Source organism: Panicum virgatum, chromosome 7K, assembly GCF_016808335.1.
Source record: "Panicum virgatum strain AP13 chromosome 7K, P.virgatum_v5, whole genome shotgun sequence".
In the NCBI taxonomy this organism is placed as follows: Eukaryota; Viridiplantae; Streptophyta; class Magnoliopsida; order Poales; family Poaceae; genus Panicum; species Panicum virgatum.
In genome coordinates this window covers 18,021,590-18,047,117 of record NC_053142.1, presented here as the reverse complement: position 1 = coordinate 18,047,117, position 25,528 = coordinate 18,021,590, and the positions used below count along the sequence as shown (strand labels likewise).

General features: G+C 44.1%; 2 protein-coding genes, 1 long non-coding RNA gene and 1 pseudogene across 4 annotated transcripts; 1 reads left to right on the top strand and 3 right to left on the bottom strand.

Moving 5' to 3' along the window:
• Positions 1–3,480: 3,480 nt before the first annotated feature.
• On the bottom strand, positions 3,481–6,902 carry LOC120640415 (G-type lectin S-receptor-like serine/threonine-protein kinase LECRK4). The gene has a single exon (XM_039916239.1). The coding sequence runs from the start codon at positions 6,149–6,151 to the stop codon at positions 3,761–3,763; it is 2,391 nt and encodes a 796-aa protein (XP_039772173.1). The 5' UTR covers positions 6,152–6,902; the 3' UTR covers positions 3,481–3,760.
• A 531-nt stretch (positions 6,903–7,433) lies between these two features.
• LOC120640414 lies at positions 7,434–14,705 on the bottom strand (annotated as a pseudogene). Its single transcript, XR_005661769.1, has 2 exons — positions 14,552–14,705; positions 7,434–9,944 (listed from the first exon to the last, which is right to left on the bottom strand). The product of XR_005661769.1 is annotated as a G-type lectin S-receptor-like serine/threonine-protein kinase LECRK4 (transcript).
• A 506-nt stretch (positions 14,706–15,211) lies between these two features.
• LOC120642927 lies at positions 15,212–20,457 on the bottom strand. The gene is made up of 2 exons (XM_039919501.1): positions 19,453–20,457; positions 15,212–15,552 (listed from the first exon to the last, which is right to left on the bottom strand). The coding sequence occupies exons 1-2, from the start codon at positions 19,907–19,909 to the stop codon at positions 15,524–15,526; spliced, it is 486 nt and encodes a 161-aa protein (XP_039775435.1). The 5' UTR covers positions 19,910–20,457; the 3' UTR covers positions 15,212–15,523.
• Positions 20,458–22,076: 1,619 nt separating this feature from the next.
• Positions 22,077–24,128, top strand: LOC120640413. The gene is made up of 2 exons (XR_005661768.1): positions 22,077–22,393; positions 22,563–24,128. It is a non-coding gene; the product is annotated as an uncharacterized LOC120640413 (long non-coding RNA).
• The last annotated feature ends 1,400 nt before the right edge of the window (positions 24,129–25,528 follow it).

Genomic DNA, 25,528 nt, shown 5'->3' with positions numbered 1-25,528 from the left:
TGTATGAATATGTTTTTTTACAATGTGTTAAAGTTACTTGAACAACCGTTTTTTTAAAGATTGTTGATTGTGTTGTTCTATTGAAGTTAGTTCAACGAGTTTTCCTAAAATCTATTTTTGAATATTTTTATTGTACAAGTTGGACAACAAAAAAATACTTATGTGTATAGGTTTAGAAAAATTATATATAAAAATAGAAAGTTGTCACTATAAGTTATCCTAATAATGTCGTGAAATTTATGCTGAAAAGATATTATTCGGAATTTGTACTGAGAAATTGATTGGAAAATTATGCATAATGTGTGAAAAGGCTCTCCTAACAACATTATTATCGTGGAAGTTGTGCAAGAAACATTTCTGATAACATTCTCATGAAACTTTGTGCTGAAAAAATAAATATATCGAGTTGCGTTGCATACATGTATGTGAGTGTTGCATCTATATTTTGTTCTGAAACAAAACTAAAAAACTTATAAATAAATTAATGATATACCGTGGAATGCCTTACACTCCTCTTATGCTGTCATTAGTTCGCAAACAGAACGCTCTCAATGCTATCAATTTGGACACAAAAATGACTAGTTTGCCACATGCTCTCCCTTTTGGAAATGGGAAATAAAAAAAACGGAGATCTTCTTTTGGTGGTTGCTACGCTGGAAGCAATTAGCAGCTAGGGTCTGTTTATTTGAGCTGTAGATAATGAAAACAGCATATAGATAACAGATCTGTTGACTGCCAGATTTTACAATGCGAGGGCTGGGCCGCCGTCGTGTCTTGAGATCTAGATCGTGCGCCAATCACAAATCTAGCAACTGCAAAGCCAAAACCTCTGCAACGTTGGCATACAGAGGAGGTGATTGATTTTAATTACAGCGCAATATATAATACTACGCAGAGATGCGACGACGACCTGGCAGATCATGAACCTGAGGTGGTAACATATGCGAAACAATTCCTCAGACAGATAGACCGTGCACCGGTGCACGAGAGCTTCAATTTATATTCCACCGGCTGGCACAACCAGCTATGCGAGCATTTTGTGCAGTGGTTTCAGATCTGCCGAGGTGACCAGGATGAACAATCCATGTGCTGTCCACGTGATCTTCGTCCCGAGATACATGCCATGCCGACTCTAGGATCATTAGATCATTAGGCTGGAATCACATCATATGCCCCGTACCCGTAGGTTAATAATTCTTCCTGGCAGAGTATATACATCTCAGGGCACTGACACCCCTATATATACTAGCATGTATAGTAAATATGCTCCTACTCCGGTGCAGGTTGCTAACGCGAAACCACATGCGACTGCGAGGACCACTGTGTTTGATTCCTGGTGAAGACATCGGGTGCTCCTATATATCTTATGAAAGATGATTAACTAATTTATCTGTAAAGCTCGTTAAAACTCAATTGATATCCATTCAACATTTTGCTGGGAAAAAATATTGAACCAATACTTTGAAAATGTTGAATCAATTATTTTAGAAATATTGAACCATATCTAGAATTTACATATCTAAAGATTAGTTTGTGGATCCAAACGAGATTTTACATGCAAGCCCACATGTCTACCGCAATCTACAAGTAAACTTAATTTTATAGAATTTTATCATTACTTTTGAACAAAGGAAATTTTCTTTTAAAAAATTCCATGGGCCGAAAGCTTCGTCACGACTTCACACTAGTTGGGTCTCCAACTCCCAAAACCACACGGCCTGTATAAGTGTTGGCGAAACGGATGGCAGTCTGGCTGGCCCATCATCCATCAGCTTCAAAGGCCTGCGTCACCCCCATCCTCCGGCCCGTCATCGCCGTTCCCCCATGGCCACCGTACGTCCTCTCCCAACTCTATCTACGTCTCCACCAGACACCAGTCCAACCCCGCCGCTCGCCGCGGCCCGGACTGTGCCCAGATGAGCAACCTCCGCTCCGACAGCCGCATAGGGATGAGCCGCAACCAGCGCCGTGCAGGTATGTGTCGTCGCCGTTCCCTGCATTGGTACGCTTCAGTCAACTTTCTCCGCCGCCCTCTGTGGCGCTAGGGTTATCCGTGCCTGCTTAAACTCTCGATTTTATTTTTTTTATTGCCCCTTTGCTTCGTTGAGCAGTGAAACGCAGCAATTGTTTGGATCAATCGAGTCGTGGAACAGGAACACAATCTGACTAGACGCCAGACATTGGCCACTGGACTGAACATGCTGAAACTGAATGCCGCTGGTGGAATTTTTTTATTGCTCGCTGTAAGTCGTGTATTAGAGTGGTACTGGCATTTTGGATTGTGTCTTTTTTTCTTGTTCCCATGAAATGAAACATTATGGGGTACTATATATACAAAAAAATTTGAAGGAACCATTATTTTTCTTGACATTAACATTTTGGTTGAATGATTTTCTTGGGAGGTAACAAACAAATCATGTAGTAACTCTGAAACCTCGCTACATTTCGTTTGAATAATAATTTTCTTGGCAGTAACAAACAAATTATGTAATCACTCTGAGACCCCGCTGCAAGCATAATTCTAGTATGCAGTTGTATTTAATGTTTATGGGTGTGTCTGGGTGCCTTCTTGCAACTGCTATTAAGAGTGTTCTTTCTTTTTCCTTTGCGGAACTGTTATTAAGACTGTTTGTTATAGTGAAAAAGAGTACATTGCGCGGGGAGGAAATTCATTATTATCGCGGCTTGAAAAGAGATGTGGTTGAATGGAGCTGCTTCACAACCTTGTATTTATTTCTTCAATGTCAAACTAGTATGGTCTCAATATGAATCTCTGGAAGAAGCAATGGGGGGAATATGCGCTATAGTGCTAGGATCATCATTTGAACTAAGCCATGAGATTGTCCTAGTGACTAGCATCCCTATACTATGATTGGCACTTGCTCAACCATGTATTGCTGGTACTGAAAATGTTTGGTCATGTTGTAAGATCAATTATTCTCCATTGAATCTTCAGGTATGAAACTGCCAAGTTGACTTCTTATAGACTGAATTTGTCAAAAAAGAAAACTTCTTAGGATACTAGTGTTCAAACTTCTCAAAGAATGTGTCTTGTTTTTACTGTCATTCTGGAAAGTTGAAAGTATATTTCTGGTTCCTAAGATTTTCTCTCTTTACTGGGTGAAATATTTAACTGTATCACATTTATTTCTCTAAGTAAACACATCATGCTGCAATCCCACTTCATGAAAACAAGTCAAACTTCTAAACTTAAGCTGTTGGTGTTTTGTTGCCCATGTCAAATTTCTACAATTAAGCTCAAAATTTCATTGTACTTCAGTGTCATGTGCATGGCTGGTTCGGATCTGATGATTAAGGGTAAGACCCTTACCCTCATCTTATTATTGTTTCTGCTTCTGCAGCCATGTTAAAGTTTCGAGGCCAGTTGATGAACTGTTGCAGTAGGCTTCACTGCCTCAAGTGGAGTCTTCTTACACTTATGGACAGAATCATATAATAATAACCCAACTAAGTAATAGATGAGATACCCCACACAACTATTTTCTATTCAAGCAAAATAATTTATGTCAGGAAACTGATATTCTTGTTGGAATGGTGATGCCTTCCTAACAGCTACTCCAGCCCATTACTACAGATAATACAGAGTGCTCTTTACAGTACATGTGAACATCATTGCAGCAATATTTGCGGCAATAACTTTCAGTATGTATCTTTTTCTTCAGTAGGTAACTATATCTAATTTCTGACACCATTATGTTGGTTGACACATATAATAATGTTAAAATATGCAGGAACCATACTATGGAAGTGAACTGATAAAGGAAGAAGGATGAGGAGGAGTGGGGACTGCAGCTGCTTCATCAAGCATTTGTGTCACTTTGAGCATTGTAGGTCTAATAGTTGGGTCCTCCTGAAGGCACCACAATGCCACTGCCACAAACCTTTCCACCTTCGTCAAATTGAGAAGTGCTTCATCATCACCCTCCACTAGAAAATCAACCCTGCCACAACTATAACAGTCATTTGCCCAGTCAGTCAGTATTTTTTTATCTTCCGCAGCCTCCAACTCAACATTCCGCCGACAACAGATGAGCTCCAACAGGATGACCCCAAAGCTGTACACATCCACCTTGGCCGTGATACCGATGTTTTTGAACCACTCAGGGGCTACATATCCTCGGGTACCCCGGATACCTGTATTTGTTTGTGTCTGGTTTGTTCGGAGAAGTTTAGCTAAGCCGAAGTCTGAGATCTTTGCTGTGAAGTTGCTATCGAGAAGGATGTTCTGGGGCTTTATGTCACAATGGATAATCTGTGTGCTGCATTCCTCATGTAAGTATAGCAGCCCCTTTGCCACTCCAAGAGCAAGCTGAGCTCGAAGGTTCCACTCAAGCCTGGCATCACCAAATAGAAATTGATTGAGTGATCCATTGTTCATGAATTCATACACCAATAGCCTTTCTTTTCCTTCATTGCAGAAACCTAGCAACCTAACCAAGTTCTTATGGTGGGTCTGTCCAATAGTTTGGACTTCAACACTGAACTCCTTCTCTGTTTCATGCTCAAGCTTGTCAATTTTCTTAACAGCAATCTCAGTACCGAGATCATCTTGTAGCTGGCCCTTGTACACAATCCCGGAGGCACCAGTGCCAAGCACTTCCCGGAATCCACTGGTTGCCTTCTCAAGCTCAATATAAGTGAAGGCTTTCAAGGGCAATCCTATTTTGTTTGATGACTGCAGGGATGGGGCTTCCTTTATGGTGATAGTACAGTAAGTACCAAAAAATATAACAGATAGGAGCAGAACGTTAATCAGTACAGAGCTTCCCAGAAATAGTGAACTTCCAATGATCCAGTACTTCTTGTCTTTCTTCCATTTGTTTGAACCAACAAGCTCAGACTGTGTACTGTTCTTTCGTACCTTGACGAAAAGTGTCCTCTCCACATCATCCCCCATTTTGCCATTTGACAAAGGCATCTTCTTCTTCCAACATGTATTATCTTGATCATGGAAGACGGCAACAGCACAGAAACAATCTGTTAGACAGAGTTGCTGGCACTGATCCTTAGTTATGGGGGCATACTGCTCATAGTCAGCTAGAGGCCAATCCACACGGCTCATCACTACCAACTTAAACTGCATCTTGGCAGCTGCTTCATCCAAATCACAACTTTGTGGTTCAAAATCAGGTTTGCAGCCTTTATACTGCCTCTCCTCATCAATAAATGAGTACTGCTCTGGACATATGCAAATACTCTGGTTGTTTGTGCCATTGAACATGCAGTAACTATTAAACCCGCAAATACCGCTTCCATCATTTGTCAGTCGTGCTTCACAGATATTTGGGGGCTTGAAGTCCACTACTGCCCATGCCTGACTACTCAGGTTGCTGACCTTCTTTGGGTACCGATATTGCCTGAACACACCATCTGGGTCAAGTGTAGCACGGTGGTAGTAGTCTGCCATGGAGCCGGTGACCCCAGATGTCATACTAATTTGTGTCCTGTTATCCAAGGTGATGTATACCACGCCAGTCGCATTGAACACCACATTTGTAATGTTCACAGGCATTGACCAATAGGGATCATATTGTTTACCGGAGGGAACAGCAACAGTATAAAGAAAAACACCGATACTTTGCAGGTCAAGGAGGAACCGGCCATTGGAGTAGTCTGTGGGGATGATACGGCTGCGGAGATTCATTCCTGGGGTGAGCACCTGAGAAAGCAGGATGGTATCTGCAGGGTGTTTGAAGCTCTCCCATTTGGTAGATTCATCTGCAGCAACAAGTACAAAATTTCCAGCATCGAGCATGGCAGCATAGGCTGCACCCACAACTTGAGGATTCCATACCTCTGTGCCCGTGGGATCCTGGAGTGAGAGCGCCCCATAGGAGTTGAGCTGCAGGCGTGAACCGGATGAAACTTGTAGCAGCGCTGGATCTGCACCAGTACTCTTGGCATACCAAGCCACTGTCTTATCACTGGTCTTGTCGAACCAGATAGCGAGCAGATAGGTGGAGGCGTTACCCTCAATTGCCCGGAAGCCGAACGCGAAGTCGCCGGACGGTGAGAGCCAAAATCTGTTGGGCCCTTCGGGTACCAAGAAGGAGCCTAAGGTTATGTTCTGTTGAGCTTGAAGAGAAGTAGAGGACAGCAGCAGGAGCAAGGACAAGAGGAGAGGTGCCATGGTTCATTTGATTTGTGGCTCGGTTCTTACATATGATGGCAAACTTATCGCCTCCTGATTTTTAGAGTCTTCGTTGACTTGACTTGACACTCCATTGGTCATCATGACCATCATGTGGTGTAACAGTAGGCAGCTTTGAACTGGTCAATCATGGCAGTTGGCTGCTCCACGAGCATTGGTCCTTGTCTGTGCGCTTGTCTTACTCCTTGCTGGACGCATAGTGATTTGTGGATGTTTGAAAGTATGCCCTTGTCTTACTCTTCTTGTCAGGCCGAACTTTCCACATGCTTACAAGTTCTACAGTGGAAAAGACAGATATTTTCTAGTAGGTTGCATTGACGGTTGCGTGAAGGCAGGTGCACAATTACTATTTCTGGTCTCAAATTATTCAGTCTACCCGAGATGCTTCCAGTTATTCTTCAGTTCTTCAGAACAGTCATAATTTCTTCAGAACAGTACTTACTACCAGTACCATTCATGCCAGCTGATTAGTTTGAGATTATATACACGTGAGGAACACGCTAAGTGCCTTATTTTAATTATACTAGCGATCAGATTGCAACAAGGAGGTTGAAATTATATGAGATTTATACTGGCGATCAGATTGGAAGGAGGTTGAAATTCCCTAGATGTTTTTATTACGTTTTTCTTTCAGGCCAAGAATAGTTTACCGTATGCTTTTGTTAATGCATTGTTTCCTGATATTTTCTGTAGAACTAGAACATATAATCTAATAACAGGACATACGTGTTTGATAATTTTCCATTGTTTATGAGCAGGAACAAATGGAGTCCATAATTACTTGTCAACATTGACTGAGACATTCAATTTTCGTGGTTCCTTGTGATCCAAACCCCACGTTGAATAGTCACACGTTGCGCCATCATGAGACGAGTGGTGATTACCGACGGTTCTAGTATTGCATATTCCGTGGTTCTGCTTTTGCCACCGGAGGCCGAATCAAGCCACAAATTTGGATTTTTGCTATGGCCTTCGTAAAATTGTCACTATAAATATGAGCTTAAGGTACAATTTCTGTTAGAATTAAATTTCCATTGAGTGTTTCACGGCTAACTAACTATGCACTTGAGCTGAAATATTCTTGGTTTGGTACGGGTCTGAGGACCAAAAGTTAAGGCGCGCGTCATGGCTATCCTCATCGTAGACAAAATGAGAAGGCTTGAGGGTATCAAATAAGAAATAATGAATCCTTTTCCTGCAAAACTAATCTTATGTGGCAATGCCAAAACCTTCCTAACATTGGCTGTAAACCATTGTTGCAGAATGAAGATACCATTGATACAATTGTAAGCAGCTTAAACAATACTGCTATATCAGTAGCCACATAGCGTACCAGCAACAGAAACATTCAGTATATATTCCCCTAACAAGAACAACATTCAGTATATATAGCTATATCAAGTTTCTTACAGCTCTATGTTGGTTCATACATATTACATATATTAATGTTACAATGTGTATGAGCTACCCTATGGAAGCGATTGGACAAACGAAGAATAATCAGGAGGAGAGGGGATAGAAACTGCTCCATCAAGCATTTGTGTCACCTTCAGCATTGTTGGTCTCGTAGTTGGGTCCTCCTGGAGACACCACAATGCTACAACCACATACCTTTCTACCTTCTTCAAATCAAAAATTGCTTCGTCATCACCCTCCACCAGAATATCAACTCTGTCGCATCTGTAGCAGTCATTTGCCCAGTAAGTCAGGATTTTTTGATCCTCTTCTGCCACCATGGACTCAACATTTCGCCGGCAACAGATGAGCTCCAACAGAATGACCCCATAGCTGTAAACATCAACCTTGGCAGTGATACCAATGCTCTTGAACCACTCAGGGGCAACATATCCTCGGGTACCACGGATCCCTGTATTTGTTTGTGTTTGATTAGTACGGAGCAGTTTGGCTAAGCCAAAGTCTGAGATCTTTGCTGTGAAATTGCCATCGAGAAGGATGTTCTGGGGTTTTATATCACAATGGATAATCTGTGAGCTGCATTCCTCATGTAAGTACAGCAGCCCTCTTGCCACCTCGAGAGCAAGCTGAGCTCGAAGGTTCCATTGAAGCCTGAGATCACCAAATAGGAATCTGTCGAGTGAGCCGTTGACCATGAATTCGTATACCAATAGTTTTTCTTTTCCTTCATTACAGAAGCCAAGCAACCTGACCAAGTTCCTGTGGTGCGTCTGACCAATAGTTTGGACTTCAACGGTGAACTCCTTCTCTGTTTCGTGCTCAAACCTGTCAATTTTCTTGACAGCTATGTAGGTACCTAGATCATCTTGTAGCTGGCCCTTGTACACAATACCAGAGGCACCAGTGCCAAGTATCTCCTGGAAACCGTTGGTTGCTGTCTCCAGCTCAACATAAGTGAAGGCTTTCAGGGGCAATCCTATGTTGTTTGGTGACTGCAGAGATAGGACTTCATTTTTGGTGATGGTACAGTAAGTACCAAAAAGTATAATAGAGATCAGGAGAATGTTCACCAAAACAGAGCTTCCTAGCAACAACAAACTTCCAAGGATCCAGTAGTTCTTGTCTTTCTTCCATCTGTTGGAATCAAGAAGTTCAGATTGTGGACTATTGTTCGTTGGTACCTTGATGAAAACTGTCCTCTGCACACTATCCCCTACAACACCATTTGTCAAAGGCATCTTCTTCGTCCAACATGTATTGTCACTATCACGAAATACAGCAACATAACAGAAACAATCTGTCAGGCAGAGCTGCTGGCACAGGCTATTAGATATGTTGGGGAGTTGCTTGTAGTCACCTCCAGGCCAATCCACATGGCTCATCATTTTGAAGGTATACAGCTTTCTGGCACCTGCTTCATCCAAGTCACAACTTGGTGGCTGGAAGTCTGGTTTGCAGCCTTTATCTTTACTCTGCTCATCAATAAAAGAGTAATGTGGTAGGCAGACGCAGGTGGTTTGGTTATTTGAAACAGCCAAATTGTTATAACTGTTGAAGCCGCATGCTACGCTGCCATCATTTGTCTCTGCTGCTCACCTTCTTGGGATATAGATATTTGGGGCTTTGAAGTCAAGTACTGACCATGCCTGATTGTACAGGTTGCTGAACTTCTTGGGATACAGATATTGCCGGAAAACCCCATCCGAGTCAAGTGTGGCACGATGGTAGTAGTCCTCCATGGAGCTCATTGCCCCTGATGTGATTTTTGTTTGTCTTCCATCATCCCAGGTGATATATAGCACTCCAGTCTCACTGAACACCAAATTTGTGGTGTTCCCAGGCATGGACCAATTAAGTTCATGTTGATGACCGGATGGCATAGAAACAGTATAAAAGAAAACACCATTATTTTGCAGGTTAAGGATGAACCGGCCATTGGAGTAATTTGTGGCGATGATCCGGCTGTGGAGCTTCGTTCCCGGAGTGAGAACCTGACTGGGAAGGATGGTATCTGCTGGGTTATCGAAGGTCCCCCACTTGGTAGAGCCATCTGCAGCAGCCAGTACGAAGTTTCCTGTATCAAGAACAGCAGCGTAGGCTGCACCTAGAAGTTCTGGACTCCATACCTCTGTGCCAATCGGGTCCTGGAGCGAGGGTGCTCCATTGGACGTTAGCTGGAGGCATGAACCGGATGAAACTTGTACCAACGCTGTATCTGGATGAGTAGTCTTGGCATGCCAAGCCACGGTCTTGTCGCTGATCTTGTTGAACCAGACGGCAAGCAAGTAGGAGGAGGTGTTGCCCTCGATGGGCCAGAAGCCAAACGCGAAGTGTCCAGACGGGGAGAGCCAAAAGCGGTTTTTTCTTTTTTATATTTAAAAAAATTAAAATTTCAAAAATATATGTCCGTTTTGGAAAATTTCAAAAATATACCCCGGTCGTCCTATGGGGGGCGACAGGGCTCAAATGTAATTTTTTTCTTCTTCAAATTTACAACAAAGTCCCTGGAGAAAAAAAAGAGGGGGCCTGTCGCCCCCCCCAACGGGCGACAGGCCCCTGTCGCTCACCCCAGGGGCGACAGGGGCCTGTCGCCCCATGGTGGGGCGACAGGGGCATTCCCTTCTATTTAAACCCTGGCCGCCATTCGCCGCCATTCCCTTTGTCATTTGAGCCTAAAAATTCAGAAAAAAAGAGAGGGGTGAGGAGAAGAAAAACGGCGAAGCTCTGCCGAATTGCGTACTCCTGATCTACAGGTAACTTCCGTATGAGTCTATTGATATTGTATAACAATTTAATTTAATTAGTGGATTAGCTGAATTAGATTTGGTGCTTTAGAACACTGGTTTAGTATTACAATTTGAGTACTATTATAGACTTTTTCAAATAAAATAATTATACATTAGAATAGAATTATGACAGTGCCTTATTGATATTGCAGCATAAGGCAATGGCTGCCTCAAATTGTGGAGGATTTTCATGGACCGAAGAAAAATCTAGTATAATACTTGATATCATGACCCATCTTGTTATCAGTAAGAAGTTGGATCCGTTAGCGGATGGTACGATAGAGATGGTGTTGTCCAAAGTAGTAGAGTTTAAAGATTTCACATTATTTCGAGGTATTACGACGCAAGATGTAAAGGGACACCTGCTAGAACGTCGGAAGATATACATGAGAGTATGTGAACTAGCAAATCATCCTAATATCATTGGATTCTTACAAAGTTTTTGTAAGATAAGGATGCGGCCAGAGGTGTATGAGATGCACATTAAGGTAACTCTCATTCAGTTCTAATCCCGTCCGTCATTTCGAATCCATATTTATGAAACAGTAACATTGTTTTTTAATTATATGCTAGGATTACCCCGAGGACACGGAGTTGATTAACAAAACAATACCAAATTTCCGTAAATTGGTATGTATCTTCGGTGGACTTATGCCGCAAACTAGACGGAGGAGGATAAGATCTTCGGGTGATAGTACTTGGCCTGCGCAAGAACAGATGCCCGGAGGTTCGTCGAGTCATGCTTCAGCACCTCAACCACCAACTTGTGTTAACTGGGATGACGACATGGATGACTTCATGCCCCCCAAACCATGGCCTCCAACACATGATGTTCCTCCCCCTATACATGAACCTAGAATCAGAAAGAAGACAAAGGGAAAGGCAAGAGGTTCGTCAAGTCATGTTGCACCACCTGCAGCACAAACTTGTGTTAACTGGGATGATGACATGGATGACTTCATGCCCCCCAAACCATGGCCTCCAACACATGATGTTCCTCCCCCTGTACATGAACGTAGATCCAGAAAAGAGAGAAAGGGAAAGCCAAGAGGTTCGTCGAGCCGTACTACACCACCTGCAGCACCACCATCTGTCAACTGGGATGACGACATAGATGATTTCATGCCATGATCTATAACATATGATATTCATCGGTTTAAGATGTATTCGCATTTAATATTGTTAATGTTGTATTATGCTTGTATGTATGTCTCGTACCTAACTTGCATTCACTGGACATGTACATAATGTCGAGTTTGAATCGTATTTAGTCGTAATGGAGCATCGAAGTATAAACATACCATCTATTGTATGTAATGGAAAATACGAGAGTGATCAGTGACGAACGTTGAAGTGTATAAATAAGCGGTCCACAGCTATCTCATTACAAATAAACATCACACAAATAAGAAATAAGAACTAAGAAATGCATTACGTAATGTGAACCACCAAATTTTACATCATAATACAACGATAATGAAAAACACATCACACATGCAGTGGCATGTCAGAACCAGTTACAAACTACGGTAAACAGATTCCAGACTAACCTAACATGCCTTAGGTAATTTAAAAAAAAACAAAACAAACACAACGATGCAGCATGTCACTAGCACTAGGGTAGTCCTAGTAGCCATACCCCCACGTAGCAAACTGCGTTGAGCCTTCTCCGCAGTATCCACCCATTGCAGGTGGTGCAAGTGGTGCTGCCGGAGGCGCAGGGCCCTTCTTCTTGTGACAAGGGCAGTTGCAGTAAGGAATAGTGCATGGTTCATCCTGTGAATCGGCTGCATTGCTGGTATCATCAACTTCGTCGTCTTTGTTACCCTCGCCCACTTCCTCATAATGGTTTACCTTGCATTCCAGATCAAAGATCTTTATCTGGAGGTACTCGATGAACTCCTGAACAGAATCAATTGGTGCAGGATCTACCCACCTAGTAAACCCACAGTTTTCTGGAGCATCGGAAGACTGTAAAACAAATTTCATGTAAGGTGTCTCATTGAAGATAAAGAAATGAAATAACCGAGTATTACCCATGCGTGTGGTCATTTAAAGAAACGCCGACCGCCATCCATCCCGTCAGTGCACATCTGCACTAAGCAGTCCGCACCATGTCTGCATTTTGGCCACGGTTCTCTATGGTTATCGTATTGTCGAAGAGGAGTTTCATTGGTAAATTCACTCTTGTGCTGTGGCAGAAACTCAAACACTGGTTCCGGAAAGGAATCAGGTCCAAGAGGCCCCTCCCATATTATGGGGTCTCCCTTTCTTCCCCCTTTTCCTTTCCCAAAACCATAGTAATTCTTCCCGCTAGACCCACCTCCAGACATTGGGTATACAATGAGGTTTGGTGTTTGAGTTGTGTTGGGAGTTCACAAACTTGGGAGTATTTATAGGCGCACAAAGGTCTGATACCCGGAGTGTGGAGTGTAAATGCACCTAAAAAACCTACATGACAACACAGTGAAGAGGCTAGCTGACCTAACACTGAAAAGACTAGATTCGATGCTCGAAATGACTACTCGATGCATCTCTGTGCATGCAGACTCACAGCACTGCATTGCTGCCGCTTGGTCGATCGCGCCTAGATGCCGCCTTCCCCACTACACGCTACAGACCTTCGCTGTAGAATGACAGGTCCGCCGTCCTCGCCAGAGAGACTGCTTTGAAGGTGAGCTGGTGTGGTTGCCGTCTTGTCACATCTATTTGAAATGGTGGAAGGGCACTGCTATTGGGTCACGTATGTCTGGGCAAAGAATGCGACATTTGGGAAACCCGTGATCGCCGTGCTGAGCAGTGGCAACCTGTGATCTCGTACTCGCAGCTAGATACACTATGGTTCCTATTTTGAGCTATTCGAGCGTGTAGTCGTCATCATCGTCGGCGGGTGAGGTCTCCGGATGCTTTTTAGTATTCTAGTGACATGAAAATGTGTGCTTTTTAGCAGCAGACCCCGATGTATTTCTTAGTTCTTAATTCTTATCGTTATATTAATAAAATGTGTGTTTTTTATTATTCTAGTGACATGAAAAGCTCTGAAAATATTAAGGACAAGTTCAAAGATTTCATAGACTCCCGGCTACAACTGCAAATTAATGGTAAAGGCTACAACACACAGAGTTAAGCTCTCAACTTAAAACATAAACAACTAATTGCAGTGGCATGTGCACGCGACAAGATAATTTCTTGTTGCATCTAAACCTACCATGCCTTATGAAATGTAAAATGCCGGGATTACATGGTACTACTCTATTGAGTGCACCTAGGATATTTGCCCTTCCTAATTGCTTCGGCCCCGGCTTCCTTCGCACGGCGTGCCCTCTCTCGCTTTCTCTCCCTGTCAGCTTCACGTTCGGCCGCCGCCTTACGATCCACCTCCTCCATCCTCTTGCGGATCTCTTCTTGCTCTTTCTTGCGCTTCTCCTCTTGCCGTTCCTCGTGCTTCATTCGGTGCCAACGTTCTGCAGCCCAACTTGCTTTTTGTTCCACAATGTCCTTTGCCTGCTGCGACTGCACGGTGTCGAACCACTGCATAAAATCACCAAGAGGCGGAGGAGACTTTGTCCAACACAAGTTAGAATCATAACTCAATGTTAGGTCACAGAGAAAAATAGCGTATGTTCTCCTGCTACCTTGGCCCGGTCTTTGCTGTACGCTTAGGTGGATCATATTCGTAGTTCTCACACATAAAGAACCTCATGCCGTAGTCATCTCCTAAAACCTCAGATTGCGTGAACTTGCATAACGAACCGCAGAAGCACATTGGCACATCAATTCCTTCGGGTACGGTGGCTTTACACTTGCTCCACGGAATGTAGGTTGATCCTGATGAAGACATTGGCACTATAGTGTGGTGCGCCAAATAACAAACAATGATTTAAGCAAGTTGGGGGGGGGCGACCGGCCCCCCTAGCGCCTGTAGGCTGGGCCCACTGGTCGGTCGCCCCTGGGGTGGGCGACAGGGGCCTGTCGCCCGTTGGGGGGGCGACAGGCCCCCTCTTTTTTTTCTCCAGGGACTTTGTTCCAAATTTGAAGAAAAAAAAATTACATTTGAGCCCTGTCGCCCCCCCATAGGGCGACTGGGGTATATTTTTGAAATTTTCCAAAACAGACATATATTTTTGAAATTTTAATTTTTTTAAATATAAAAAAGAAAAAACACCGAGCCAAAAGCTGTTTGGCCCTTGGGGCGTTAAGGAGGAGCCCAGGGTGATGTTCTGTTGAGCTTGCACATATGGTGAGGACAGTAGCAGGATGGTTGGCAAGAGGAGGAGAGGTGCCATTGCTTATTATTTTGGTTTGGCTTCCGTTTCTTGCTTCAGATGGCAAACTTATATATATCTCATGGCATCTATGAGTCTTCATTGACTTGACCTGACAGTTAATATGGGCCATTAGAACCTTCAAGAGGGGTAACAGTTAGCATCTTTGAACCGGTCAATCATGACAGTTAGCTGGTCTCCACACGCATGGGATTTGGGTTTGGAAGTTTGCAAGCGTTCTGCGTGCGGTGCTCCCCTTCCGGTCAGGCAGGATTTTTCGCATGCTTGTTTTTTTTTTGAGAGGGGTAACCTGAGGGCGCGTTTAGTTCCCAAAAATTTTCACCCAAAAATTTTCACCTTCCTTTTAAACACATATATGAAGTACTAAATGTAATTAAATAACAAAACTAATTACACAGTTTGGATGTACATGACGAGACGAATCTTTTAAACCTAATTAATTAGTGCATGATTAGCCATAAGTACTACAGTAACCCATATGTGCTAATGACGCGGTCAAAGGCCTCAAAAGATTCGTCTCGTGGTTTCCAAGTGAGTTCTGAAATTAGTTTTTTAATTAGTGTCCGAAAAGTCTTCCCGACATCCGGTCAAAGTGCTGATTTGACATCCAAAAATTTTTGGATGGGGATCTAAACGCGCCCTGAATAAAGATCCGAGTACAACGAGTGTTGGGGTTACCAACTAGCGTTAGAGTAACAAGACAAAAGGAAAGCCTTCCAGGAGGCAAAGAAAACGCCAGGACGCAGCCTGGAACAGACAGCCGCTACAACTGCCAAGGTTCTTCTGTGAACGGAACTCGGCCTTCCTCTAGCTTCTTCATCCAGGACTTCATGTTCATTCGTAGAGATCGCAGCTTCCCCTGTTCAGTTTCTTGGAGCAGTGCCGACCATCTCTGCACAAAGGAATTTATTTTGTACAAGATTACAATCGGAGAATGGGGGAACCACCGTTGCATTCTGATTTTATTACGAGTCACCCAAATGGCCCACGTTACTACAACAAAGATGAAAAACTTCAAGTCATAGTCAGCACACCCCATTGGAATCCAGTATTCCAAGAGATCCATCATTCCATCTGGAACCCTTTCCCACCCCAGCGCTTCTTTGAAGCTCATCCATACGAATCTGGCCATCACACATCGAAATAGGACATGGTCCACAGTCTCAGGAAGATTACAAATGGTACAGTTAGCATCCCCTTTCCATTTTTTCCTTTTTAGGGCTACCCCCGTTTGAATCCTCCCCTGAAGCGCTAACCACATGAAGATTTTGAGTTTCAAAGGCAGCTTAGATTTCCACAACTTGGACATGCGCTTATCGAGCTCACCTCTAAAGGTGAAGAATCTATACATTGATTTTGTTGTGTACTTTCCAGATTTTTCTAGTGCCCAAATAGGTTTATCCTTCCCAGGTTGGAGAACCACACTACTCAACTTATCCATCAGGCAGTTCCATTCAGCCACATCCTGGACCCCTAAAGCCCGTCGCAAGGGGATGTGCCAATCCCCATCCGCCCAGCACGCACTCACTCACAGAGCAGTTTTTTTTGGAGCAGAAGTTGAAGAGAGTAGGGAACTCAAGTCTCAAGGGTATTGCACTCAGCCACGAATCCTCCCAGAATAGGGTGTCCTCCCCATTACAAACCTGTTTATGTAAGCCATAGTTAATGTTGTGTCTAATTTTTTGTATCCCCTTCCAGAACTGGGAGCCAGCCCCCCCCCCCCCCCCCCCCCCTATAATGAACAAAGGACTTTTTCCGAAAGTATTTGGCTTTGAGGAGTTGACATCAATTATCTCCCCCTTTGTCCTCCAATATCCTCCACACCCACTTAAGAAGAAGCGAGTCATTGAAGGTTCTAGTATTAATAATTCATAATCCCCCAAAATCTTTAGGGACACAAAGATGCTGCCATTTTACCATGTGATATTTAAATTTATCACTCGCCCCCCTCCAAAAGAACTGAGATCTGATTGTGTCCATTTTTTGGTGAACCCCTTCCCCCAGCCTGTACATTCCCATAGTGTATGTGGGAATGCTGCTCAACGAGGAATTGGTAAGGACTAGCCTGCCCCCCGGGGATAGTAACTTCCCTTTCCAAGGGGAAAGTTTCTTCCTCATTTTATCAGTAATCCCAGTAAAGGAATGAGCTCCTAAGTGTCTGTCGCTAATCGGCAGACCCAAGTAATACATGGGGAGCGTTCCTACCTTACAGTTAAGAATGTTAGACACCCTCTGTTGTTCCTCAGAATCTGCCCCAAATACGAGCACCTCACTTTTGTGGTAGTTGATTTTGAGTCCCGTTAGCCATTCAAAGCAGTATAGGAGAAACTTCATATTCGAGAGAGTTTGATCATCCAAATTCATGAGGATCACTGTGTCATCTGCATACTGTAGGTGAGTGAGACCCCCCGGGATCAACTCCGGAACCACCCCCTTTATGTGGCCCTTACGTTTTGCTTTCCTTAGAATAAGATCTAAAGCATCGGCTGCTAAATTGAATAGCAATGGAGATAATGGGTCACCCTGCCTCAATCCCCGATGTGTCCTGAAGTAACTTCCATTCTCCCCATTGACATTAACACAGACCTTGCCTCCTCTCACCATGCTCATAATCCAATGTTTGAATTTTGGGTTAAAGCCTTTCCTGGTTAACACTTCTTCCACAAAGCCCCAATTTATGCTGAAGATTACTCCCTGCTTTTTCTTCACTCTTAGTTCATGCATCACTTCGTGCAGCATGACAGCTCCATCGAGTATGTATCTCCCTCTAACAAATGCAGTTTGAGCTTTACTAATTAATTTGTCAGCCACGTCAGTGAGTCGAGTCATGAGAAGTTTGGTGAAAACCTTGAAGCTTATATTTAGTAGACAGATTGGTCTAAATTGTTTAACATTATTAGCATCTTGCACCTTAGGAACTAGAGTGATCACCCCATAATTCAATCTCGAGATATCCAGCGCCCCTAAATAGAAGTCGTTGACCATCCTCATGAATTCCCCTTTAATTATTTACCAGCAATGCTTATAAAATGTGACACTAAAGCCATCAAGACCAGGCGCAGAGTTTTCCTTCATGTCAAAAGTTGCCTTTTTGACCTCTTCCTTAGTGAAGGGTTTGGTGAGTAAATCATTATCTGCAGCTTCTAGCTTCCCCCCAGATGACCAAGCCCCTTCAGCTAGTGTGACTGTACTCCTTGGTTGTTGCCCGAACATTTTTTTGTAGAAGCCGTCAATAACCCCTCTGATCTATTTCTGATCAGTTATGTTCACCCCATTATGTTCAAGTGAGAGGATTGACTTCTTCCTCCTCCTACCATTAGCTGACATATGAAAGAAAGCTGTGTTAGCGTCCCCCTCCAGAACCTGTTTCTCACTCCCCCTTTGCTGCCAGTATGTCTCTTCTTCCTCCAAAATATTTTCCAGCTCAGTTTCTAATCCAACTCGTTCCTGTTCATCCAAGCCAGAACCCCCATTCTTCTTGTCTAGAGCATCTATAGCTTTGATTCCAGAGAGAACCTCTTATTTTTTCTTTCTAAAGTCACCTCTTAGATTACCCCCCAACCTTTCAAGAACTGTCTTAAGCCAGCAGTCAGGCCATGCCAAACATCTAAGGAGTAGGCTTGTTCTGGGCATTTGTCCCTCCCAATCTGCCATTTAGTATAGATCAATTCCAGAAAATTTTCTTGCCTGATCCATTGCTTTTCAAAGAAGAATTGCTTACAACTCCTACTTTTGATCTCCCCAGTGTCCAAAAGAAGAGGGCAGTGGTCAGAACCCAACCTAGTAAGACTAGATAGCACTAACAAAGGGAATTTACTCTCCCATTCCGTTGTCATGAGAACCCTGTCAATGTTACTTTTAATAGGGTGTTGTTGCTTATTGGTCCATGTGTATTTCCCCCATACTCTGTGTATCTCCCTAAGGTAATGTGAATCTATGAAAGAATTGAAGGTATCCATCAAAATCCTATCCCCTCTCCTATTGCTTTTGTCTTCTAGTGTCCGAATTAGATTGAAACCCCCCCCCAATGAGACCAGGGAAAGGAGAGTTTTGTAACACCTCACTCAGTTCTAATAAAAAGGCTGTAGAGAGATCATGTTGGGCAGGTCCATAGACCACCACCAGACTCCACCTAAAATTGTCAAGCCTATTCCTGAGAACTGCCCTAACAAAAAACTCCCCCAAAGTCCATTCTTCAACTTCAAAGATATCATTTTTAACCCCCACCAGAATGCCCCCTGAATGCCCCTTAGCTGGGAGCCATTTCCATTGGAAAGAACTTCCCGGGGTTAAAGCTAGCAGCTCCCAATCAGCAAAATCTCTTCTAATGGTTTCCTGAATCCCAACAATGTCAACTATCTCTTTATATATGATATCTTTGAGGAGACCCATCCTAGACTTTTTCCCCATCCCCCTAATATTCCAGAAGAGGACTTTCATTGGATACTAATGCGTTTCAGCTCTCTACTCAATCTGCTTCCCTTCCCCTTTTGGATTGCAACCCCCTTTTTTCATACTGAAACCCCTCTGAGAATTTGAAATACACCCCAAATCCAGATTTCCCCTTCTAGAGAATGTAAGCACTTTAGTTTTTCTCCCTGATGAACCCTTTAATTAGCTTCAGCTAAAGCGGCTCGAGCTTGTTCCTCAAGTCTCGTACCATTTAAAGTAGAAGAAATTCCAGAATCCCCCCTCTCCAGAATCACATCGCAGTCCAAAGCAATAGCATCTAGATCATCATCACTTCTACTGTCTAGGACTTGGAAAGTATTGAGGGAAGCAAGGTTGTTACCTGTAGCAAGGCCCCCTAATGCAGAAAAGGCTCCTCCCGCAGTTGAAAGTGCACCCACCCTTGAACTCTTCCTCATCGCCACAACTAGACCTCTTGCTTTCTTCTTCCTATTCTTCTTATCATGATGGCACACAGACCAGTTTCCTTCCCCAGTTTCATCCTCGCAATCCTCCATCTCATCCCCTCTGCCAATTTCCTGAGAAGGTACAAACTCCTCTTGGAGGACCTCCTGGTTGGTACTTGCTTTTGGCGTAGCCATCTTTGGCCAAAGATCTTCCTGCATCAGGATCACACCATCCTTTGTGTGAACCAGCACTTTGGGAATTTGGTGTTGTGTTATCTCGGTGCCCATCCCCTCCTGGAACTCACTTTGTGCCCCCATCACCCCTTCTTTCTCACCATGTTGCTGGAACGCCCGTCTCTCCAGGCTAATCTCGCCTGAACCTGCAACTAGCATTCTTGTAACAGACTATTGTGGAGGACCAACCTTTTCTTCACCTTCCAGTTCAGAATCCTGTGAATGGAGCACCCCTCCAGCCCTTGACTTACCTGAATCAATTCCTCAACATGTTCTGGAATATGGACTGGGACTATATCCAACACCTCCCTTTTTGACTGCTTGTTATCTGGTAGAGCTTCAGCAGGGGCAGAAGACTGGCTCTTCCCATCAGCCCTTCCCTTTGAGGATTGGTTCTTGGAGTTTTTGTTTTTCTCATTCTCTTCAAATAGGCGCTTCATTCTCTGCCATTCAAGTTCTGTATCGCGGGGGTGCTCTTCCTCATCCTCATCAGACTCATCATCTGGTTTTTTGGGGGGGTTGTTTTTTGGCTGTTGGGTACTCCCACCCTATTCCTCTAGGACAAACCTGATTTCATACCCCACTTTGTTGATAAATATCTCCACAAAGCCTCTCAGTTTAGAGATGTCTCTTCCATTGAGTTTGACTCTGACCGGCCCCTCTCTGATCAGGGTCAGTTCATCCACCACAACTACTTCTCCGGCAAGCTAAGCAATTGCTTTCACAGCATCAGTGTTTTTCGCATGCTTGTCAGCAGTGAAGACTGATTTTTCCTTTGGATGTGTGAAGGCAGGTGCACAATGACCATTTGTTCATAAGGTCCCAAATTCTTACCTATTTCCTGGATGCTTCCATTAGTTATTCACCAGCTTTCCAAAAAAATAGTCATAGTAAGTGCTTACTACCAGATTAATAGTCAAGTAGCCTGCTGAAACTATATTGTACTGGGGTCATGAATAATCATAAAAAATTTGCAAAAGTGGGGTCTATATATTGGAGCAAGTAGGTTGAAATTCTACTAGAGAAACAATTAGTTACTGTAGGCAAATTTCTTAGATATTTTTACAATGTTTATGAGGTACCATATGTAAGCGATCACTATGTGAGAACCACAGATTTGTAACGGGCGCGGATGGCCTTTTGGTAACGGGCATAGCACCCGTTATCGTTATCAGGTTACTAATGACCCATCATCGGTAACGGGTATTTGCCCGTTACCAATAACAGTCATTGGTAACGAGCATTAAGTCAATGTCCGTTACCTATAATAGAATATCGGTAACAGACATCAATTACGCCCGTTACCGATAACAGAATATTGGTAACGGGCATCAATACACCCGTTACCGATAACAGTTATAGGTAACGGGCATTATGGTAATGCCCGTTACCTATGTGGAATAATTAAAAAAAATCAATATTTCTTATATTCCTTTATTACATCCATTCACAGTTACATCCAATTACATCCATACACACTATTAGAGTCCTACAGAAAACAGAAAATAGAAAACATGAATTATATCCAACAAAACAAGTAGATGAGCAATGCCATCCCCATGCTCTCTAGCTCTGTACCAGAAACTGATCTGCTCACACATATAGAGGCCTAAATCATATCAAAATTGAAATCATTAAACACAAATGATGAAACAATGCATCACATCACATACAAGTTAGTTTAAAATCTAAGTTGCTTCAACAGCAAGCTCAACTTCTAGAAAATCAGCTCTGGAGCATTCTCAAAATAGTCCAATACACATTGTATGATGTAAAGTGCAAAATAGTAAACATACACTTGCTTGCGTCTCTGGAGGGCAGATATTGACAGCCACTTGCCTGTATAGGGAAAATCAGCTCAGCAAAGTAATTCTAAGCAAAAGTCAAGAACCACCTATGCGAAGACTTACTGGCATATCTCACATTTGTTTGATCCTCTAGTATGAAACCAAACATCAATGCATGTGCGATGTGCTTGAGGTAATCAATTTAAATAGTGAGTTGTGGGATATTCACATAAGAGAAGTTGAGAGGAAGACATGGGAATCCACACGTGCACGCCGCCGCCGAGCCGAGCCGCGCCACCCGCCCGCCCGCGCGCGCGACACGCCGGGCTGGGCCAGGCCTTGGCCTTGGCCTGCCTGGATGGACCAAAGTTTTTGCAATCGGCCTAACAGCCAAACCCTAACCGCCAGTAGCCAAGGCAAAACCCTAGCCGCCACCCCAACTCCCAACCACCCCTGTCCAGGTTCATCCCTCCGATATGAGGTAATGGGAAGGACAGGGACTCGGGCTAAATAGGCTGGGCGTCTGTCTGGTGGCTAAGTCCACTCTCTCCTTCTTCCTCCTCCAGTTTCTACATCTCCGGCCAGAGCCCTTTGCGCGCACAGAGGACTATGGCGAGCAGGCCTCCGGAACTCCGTCTGTCAGCATACCTGCACGGGTAGGCGGGCGATCAAGTTTTTGGGGAGCGCCTCTTCAGGCGCGACTGCTCCTGCAGCTCTTCTCCAACAAACGCTACTTCTCCACCGTCGCTGCCATGGCGCAGACAAGACGTGGTGCTGCTGCTGGTGGCGGCAATGACACTGAAAGTGGTTCTGGTGGATCTCATACTGCAGGCACCGATACTGGTTCCACCCAAGGGTATAAACCAAAACCTCTCCTGCTCAATCATAATGTCATTGCCATGGTATGTATTACTTGGTTCAGTATAGCACTTTTGAGAATGGTTATGTTAAGATGTTTATGTTAGCATCTGTCATATCGATTTTATGGATTAAAGCATGTTGTAAAATGGCTCAATATTCAACAGTGAGGACAGTAGCACAAGGAAGGGAAAGAGAAGAAATGCCATTGGCTCTTTTGGTTTGGCTCAGTTCCTACATCTGATGGCACACTTATGCATCTCTTGGTTTTAAGATTCTTCATTATTGACTTGACCTAAGAGTCGTTGAGTCATCGGAACCTTGATGTGGTGTAATAGTAAGCAGCTTTGAACTGGTCAATCATGACAGCTTGCTGGAGGACGAGCATGGCTGCATGGGTCCTTGTCTGTGTGACTTCTAGCTAGCTCCTTGCTGGACGTAGATAATTGGTTGGTGTGGTTTGGTTATGGAAGTTTGCAAGTTTTCCAAGGGGCTCCTCTTCTGGTCATCAGGCGAACTTTTCGCATGCTTCTAAGTTCTACCAGAGTGAAGGAGTTTTTTTTCTCCTGTAGTTGCATTGACATCAGTTGCCGTGAAGCAAGGGGCACTGGACGTCTGGACGGATGCATATACGGTTCCCAAATTCTTTACTCTCCACTGGAACTTGTGCTTCAGTCTTTCCAGAAGAATGGAAGCCAAGGCAGCTGAAATAATTGGTTTGAGCGTGAGGGTCATATGCATAGTGCCTGATTTATTTACTCACCAATCGGATGAAGGAGGTTGAAATTATACAAGAAAAAGTTTGTTCACTTTTGGCCAATTCCCCGGATATTTTAAAATGTTCTTCTATATTCCAAGTAATTTAGTTGGTTGTAGTTCCTCTTCTTCTTACATTTATTTCTTATTTCCTTTTTTTTACCAAGCCTTTCGTTGATCCTAGTTCCTCTTATATGCGCTTCATATTTTTTTCCTATCCATGTCGTGATGGTGTTGTGGATCGTACTAAGTGTTTCATGGTCATCCTTATTTAAACTTTATATATGGTGAACTGGCCGGTGAGGGTTTATCGGTGGAGCCATCTGCAGCAGGTAGCAGCCAGCACGAAGTTTCCCGTATCAAGCATGGCAACATATATAGGCTGCACCCACAACGTGGGGATTCCACATCTCCGCGCCAGTAGGGTCCTGGAGCGAGAGCTGTAGGCATAACTGGCCAGAAACTTGTACTGTACCAGTGGTGATCTTAATTGCTGATTAGTGTTCTTGGCATACCAAGACACTGTATTGTCTCTGATCTTGCTGAAACTTGAGTAGATGGCCCTCATAGTGTTGAGGAGCCCAAAGGGATGTTTTGTTGAGCATGAATAAATGCTGAGGACAGCAGCAGGAAAAAAGGGAAAGATGCGAGGTGATAAGATATAAGCTCTTCGCGAGTTCATGGTCGAAACATTCATGGTGGTGTAGCAGTAGACTGCAACGAACTGGTCATCATGACAACTGGCTTGTCTCTGTACGAGCATGGGTTGTGGTTGCTGGGTCCTTTTCCTGTGTGACTATTGGGAGGTTCGCCGTAGAGACTGGATTTATTGTGATTGGGTTCTGAAAGTATGCAATTCTTCCAATGTGGTCCCTTTCTGTTCTGGTCAAGCCTAATTTTTGGCATGTCCGGCAAAGGTCCCCTTCACTGAGAGATACAAGCAAAATAGCTATATTTTTTTCTCAGTTTCTTCAATACATATCTTTCTCATACCAAATATGGGCAAGGACTATCTGGGAGCTTTTATGCCCTGTTGGATCCTAGGGATATTTTTTATCCCACCCCTCAAATAGCCCAAATAGCCTAGAGAAGCCAAACAGATGTGATATTGTTGAAACTCAAAATTAGCACAATTAAGGTTTGCTGGACAATTTGGGTGGACCGGTTAGACCTGTCATCTAAACCTGTCAGATTGGTCAAGATAATTTTGTCAAATTGTCTATTGGACTTCACCATTGCGTAGATCTCGTCGAGACGATCGAAATTCATATATAGAACATTCAATATAGACTCCGGATGAGGAAGTTATGCATTCCGGAAGACGTACACTCGGTCTGACTGGTCAGACCGGTCAAGGGGCGGTCAGATCAGTTCGTAGACCGGTCCGAAATGCCCAATCCGAGTTAGGAGTTGTATTTTGACATGGGGATTTATAAGGGTTTCGACTCCTAATGAGTATAGACCACCCCACCCTATAAATATAAATGGTTACGGCCGATTGAGACACACCCAATCGAATCTATCAACTTTGCATCTACTTTTAACCTCTCCAAACTCTAATTCTCTTCTAACCTCAACATGTTGTTTGTCCACTAATCTCCACAACCAGAGATGGCGTCCTAAGGCTTGCTGGTCAACCTAGGGCACGTCCGGCGACGTTCACGCCCTGACGGGGTCCCTCCCGGGCGAGAACTTTGACGGCCTTTGCTAGTTTGCTCGTAAACTAGTCGTTCTTCGTCACGTAAGTGCGTTGGTTATCCTTTGCTGGTTTGCTTGTAAACCTCGCCGTCATTCACCACGTAAGTGTGATAGTTATCCATCTCGAAAGACTGATTTAGGCCAAACCCTAAGAATCTGGTATGACTGGGTTGCTAAGCCGATCTGGCCGGTCTGCGCAGTCTCACGGCGATTCGGTCAATTTGTGACCCGTGCATTTTAGCACTTTCGTGTGTTGGCCGAAATCTGCGTCAACAGATATTTTAGGGCTATTTGGAAATAGCCCACTCCAAAAAAGTATCCCCCAAGGGGTGATATTTGGGCTATTTTATGTGGGGCCCACTAAAAAAGTAAACTCTCTCTCTCCTTTGTGAGGCTGCCGCCCGCACCAGATCCCCCACCCCCACCCTACCCCACTCGAGTCGCCTCCCAACCAGCCCACTAGCACCGCCGCTCCCACCCACCCACCCGCGCCACCGCCCCCACCCGCGCCGCGGCTGTCCCCCGTAGGCCCCCACCCGCGCCGCTTTCTTCCAAGCAACGGCGCCGGCCCGGTCCGCTGCCTCCTGCCATCCAAGCAGCGCCCCCACCGGATCCGACCCGCGCTGCTTCCTTCTTGCCACAGCGCCGGCCCGACCCGCCAGCTCCCATCAGCTGCGGC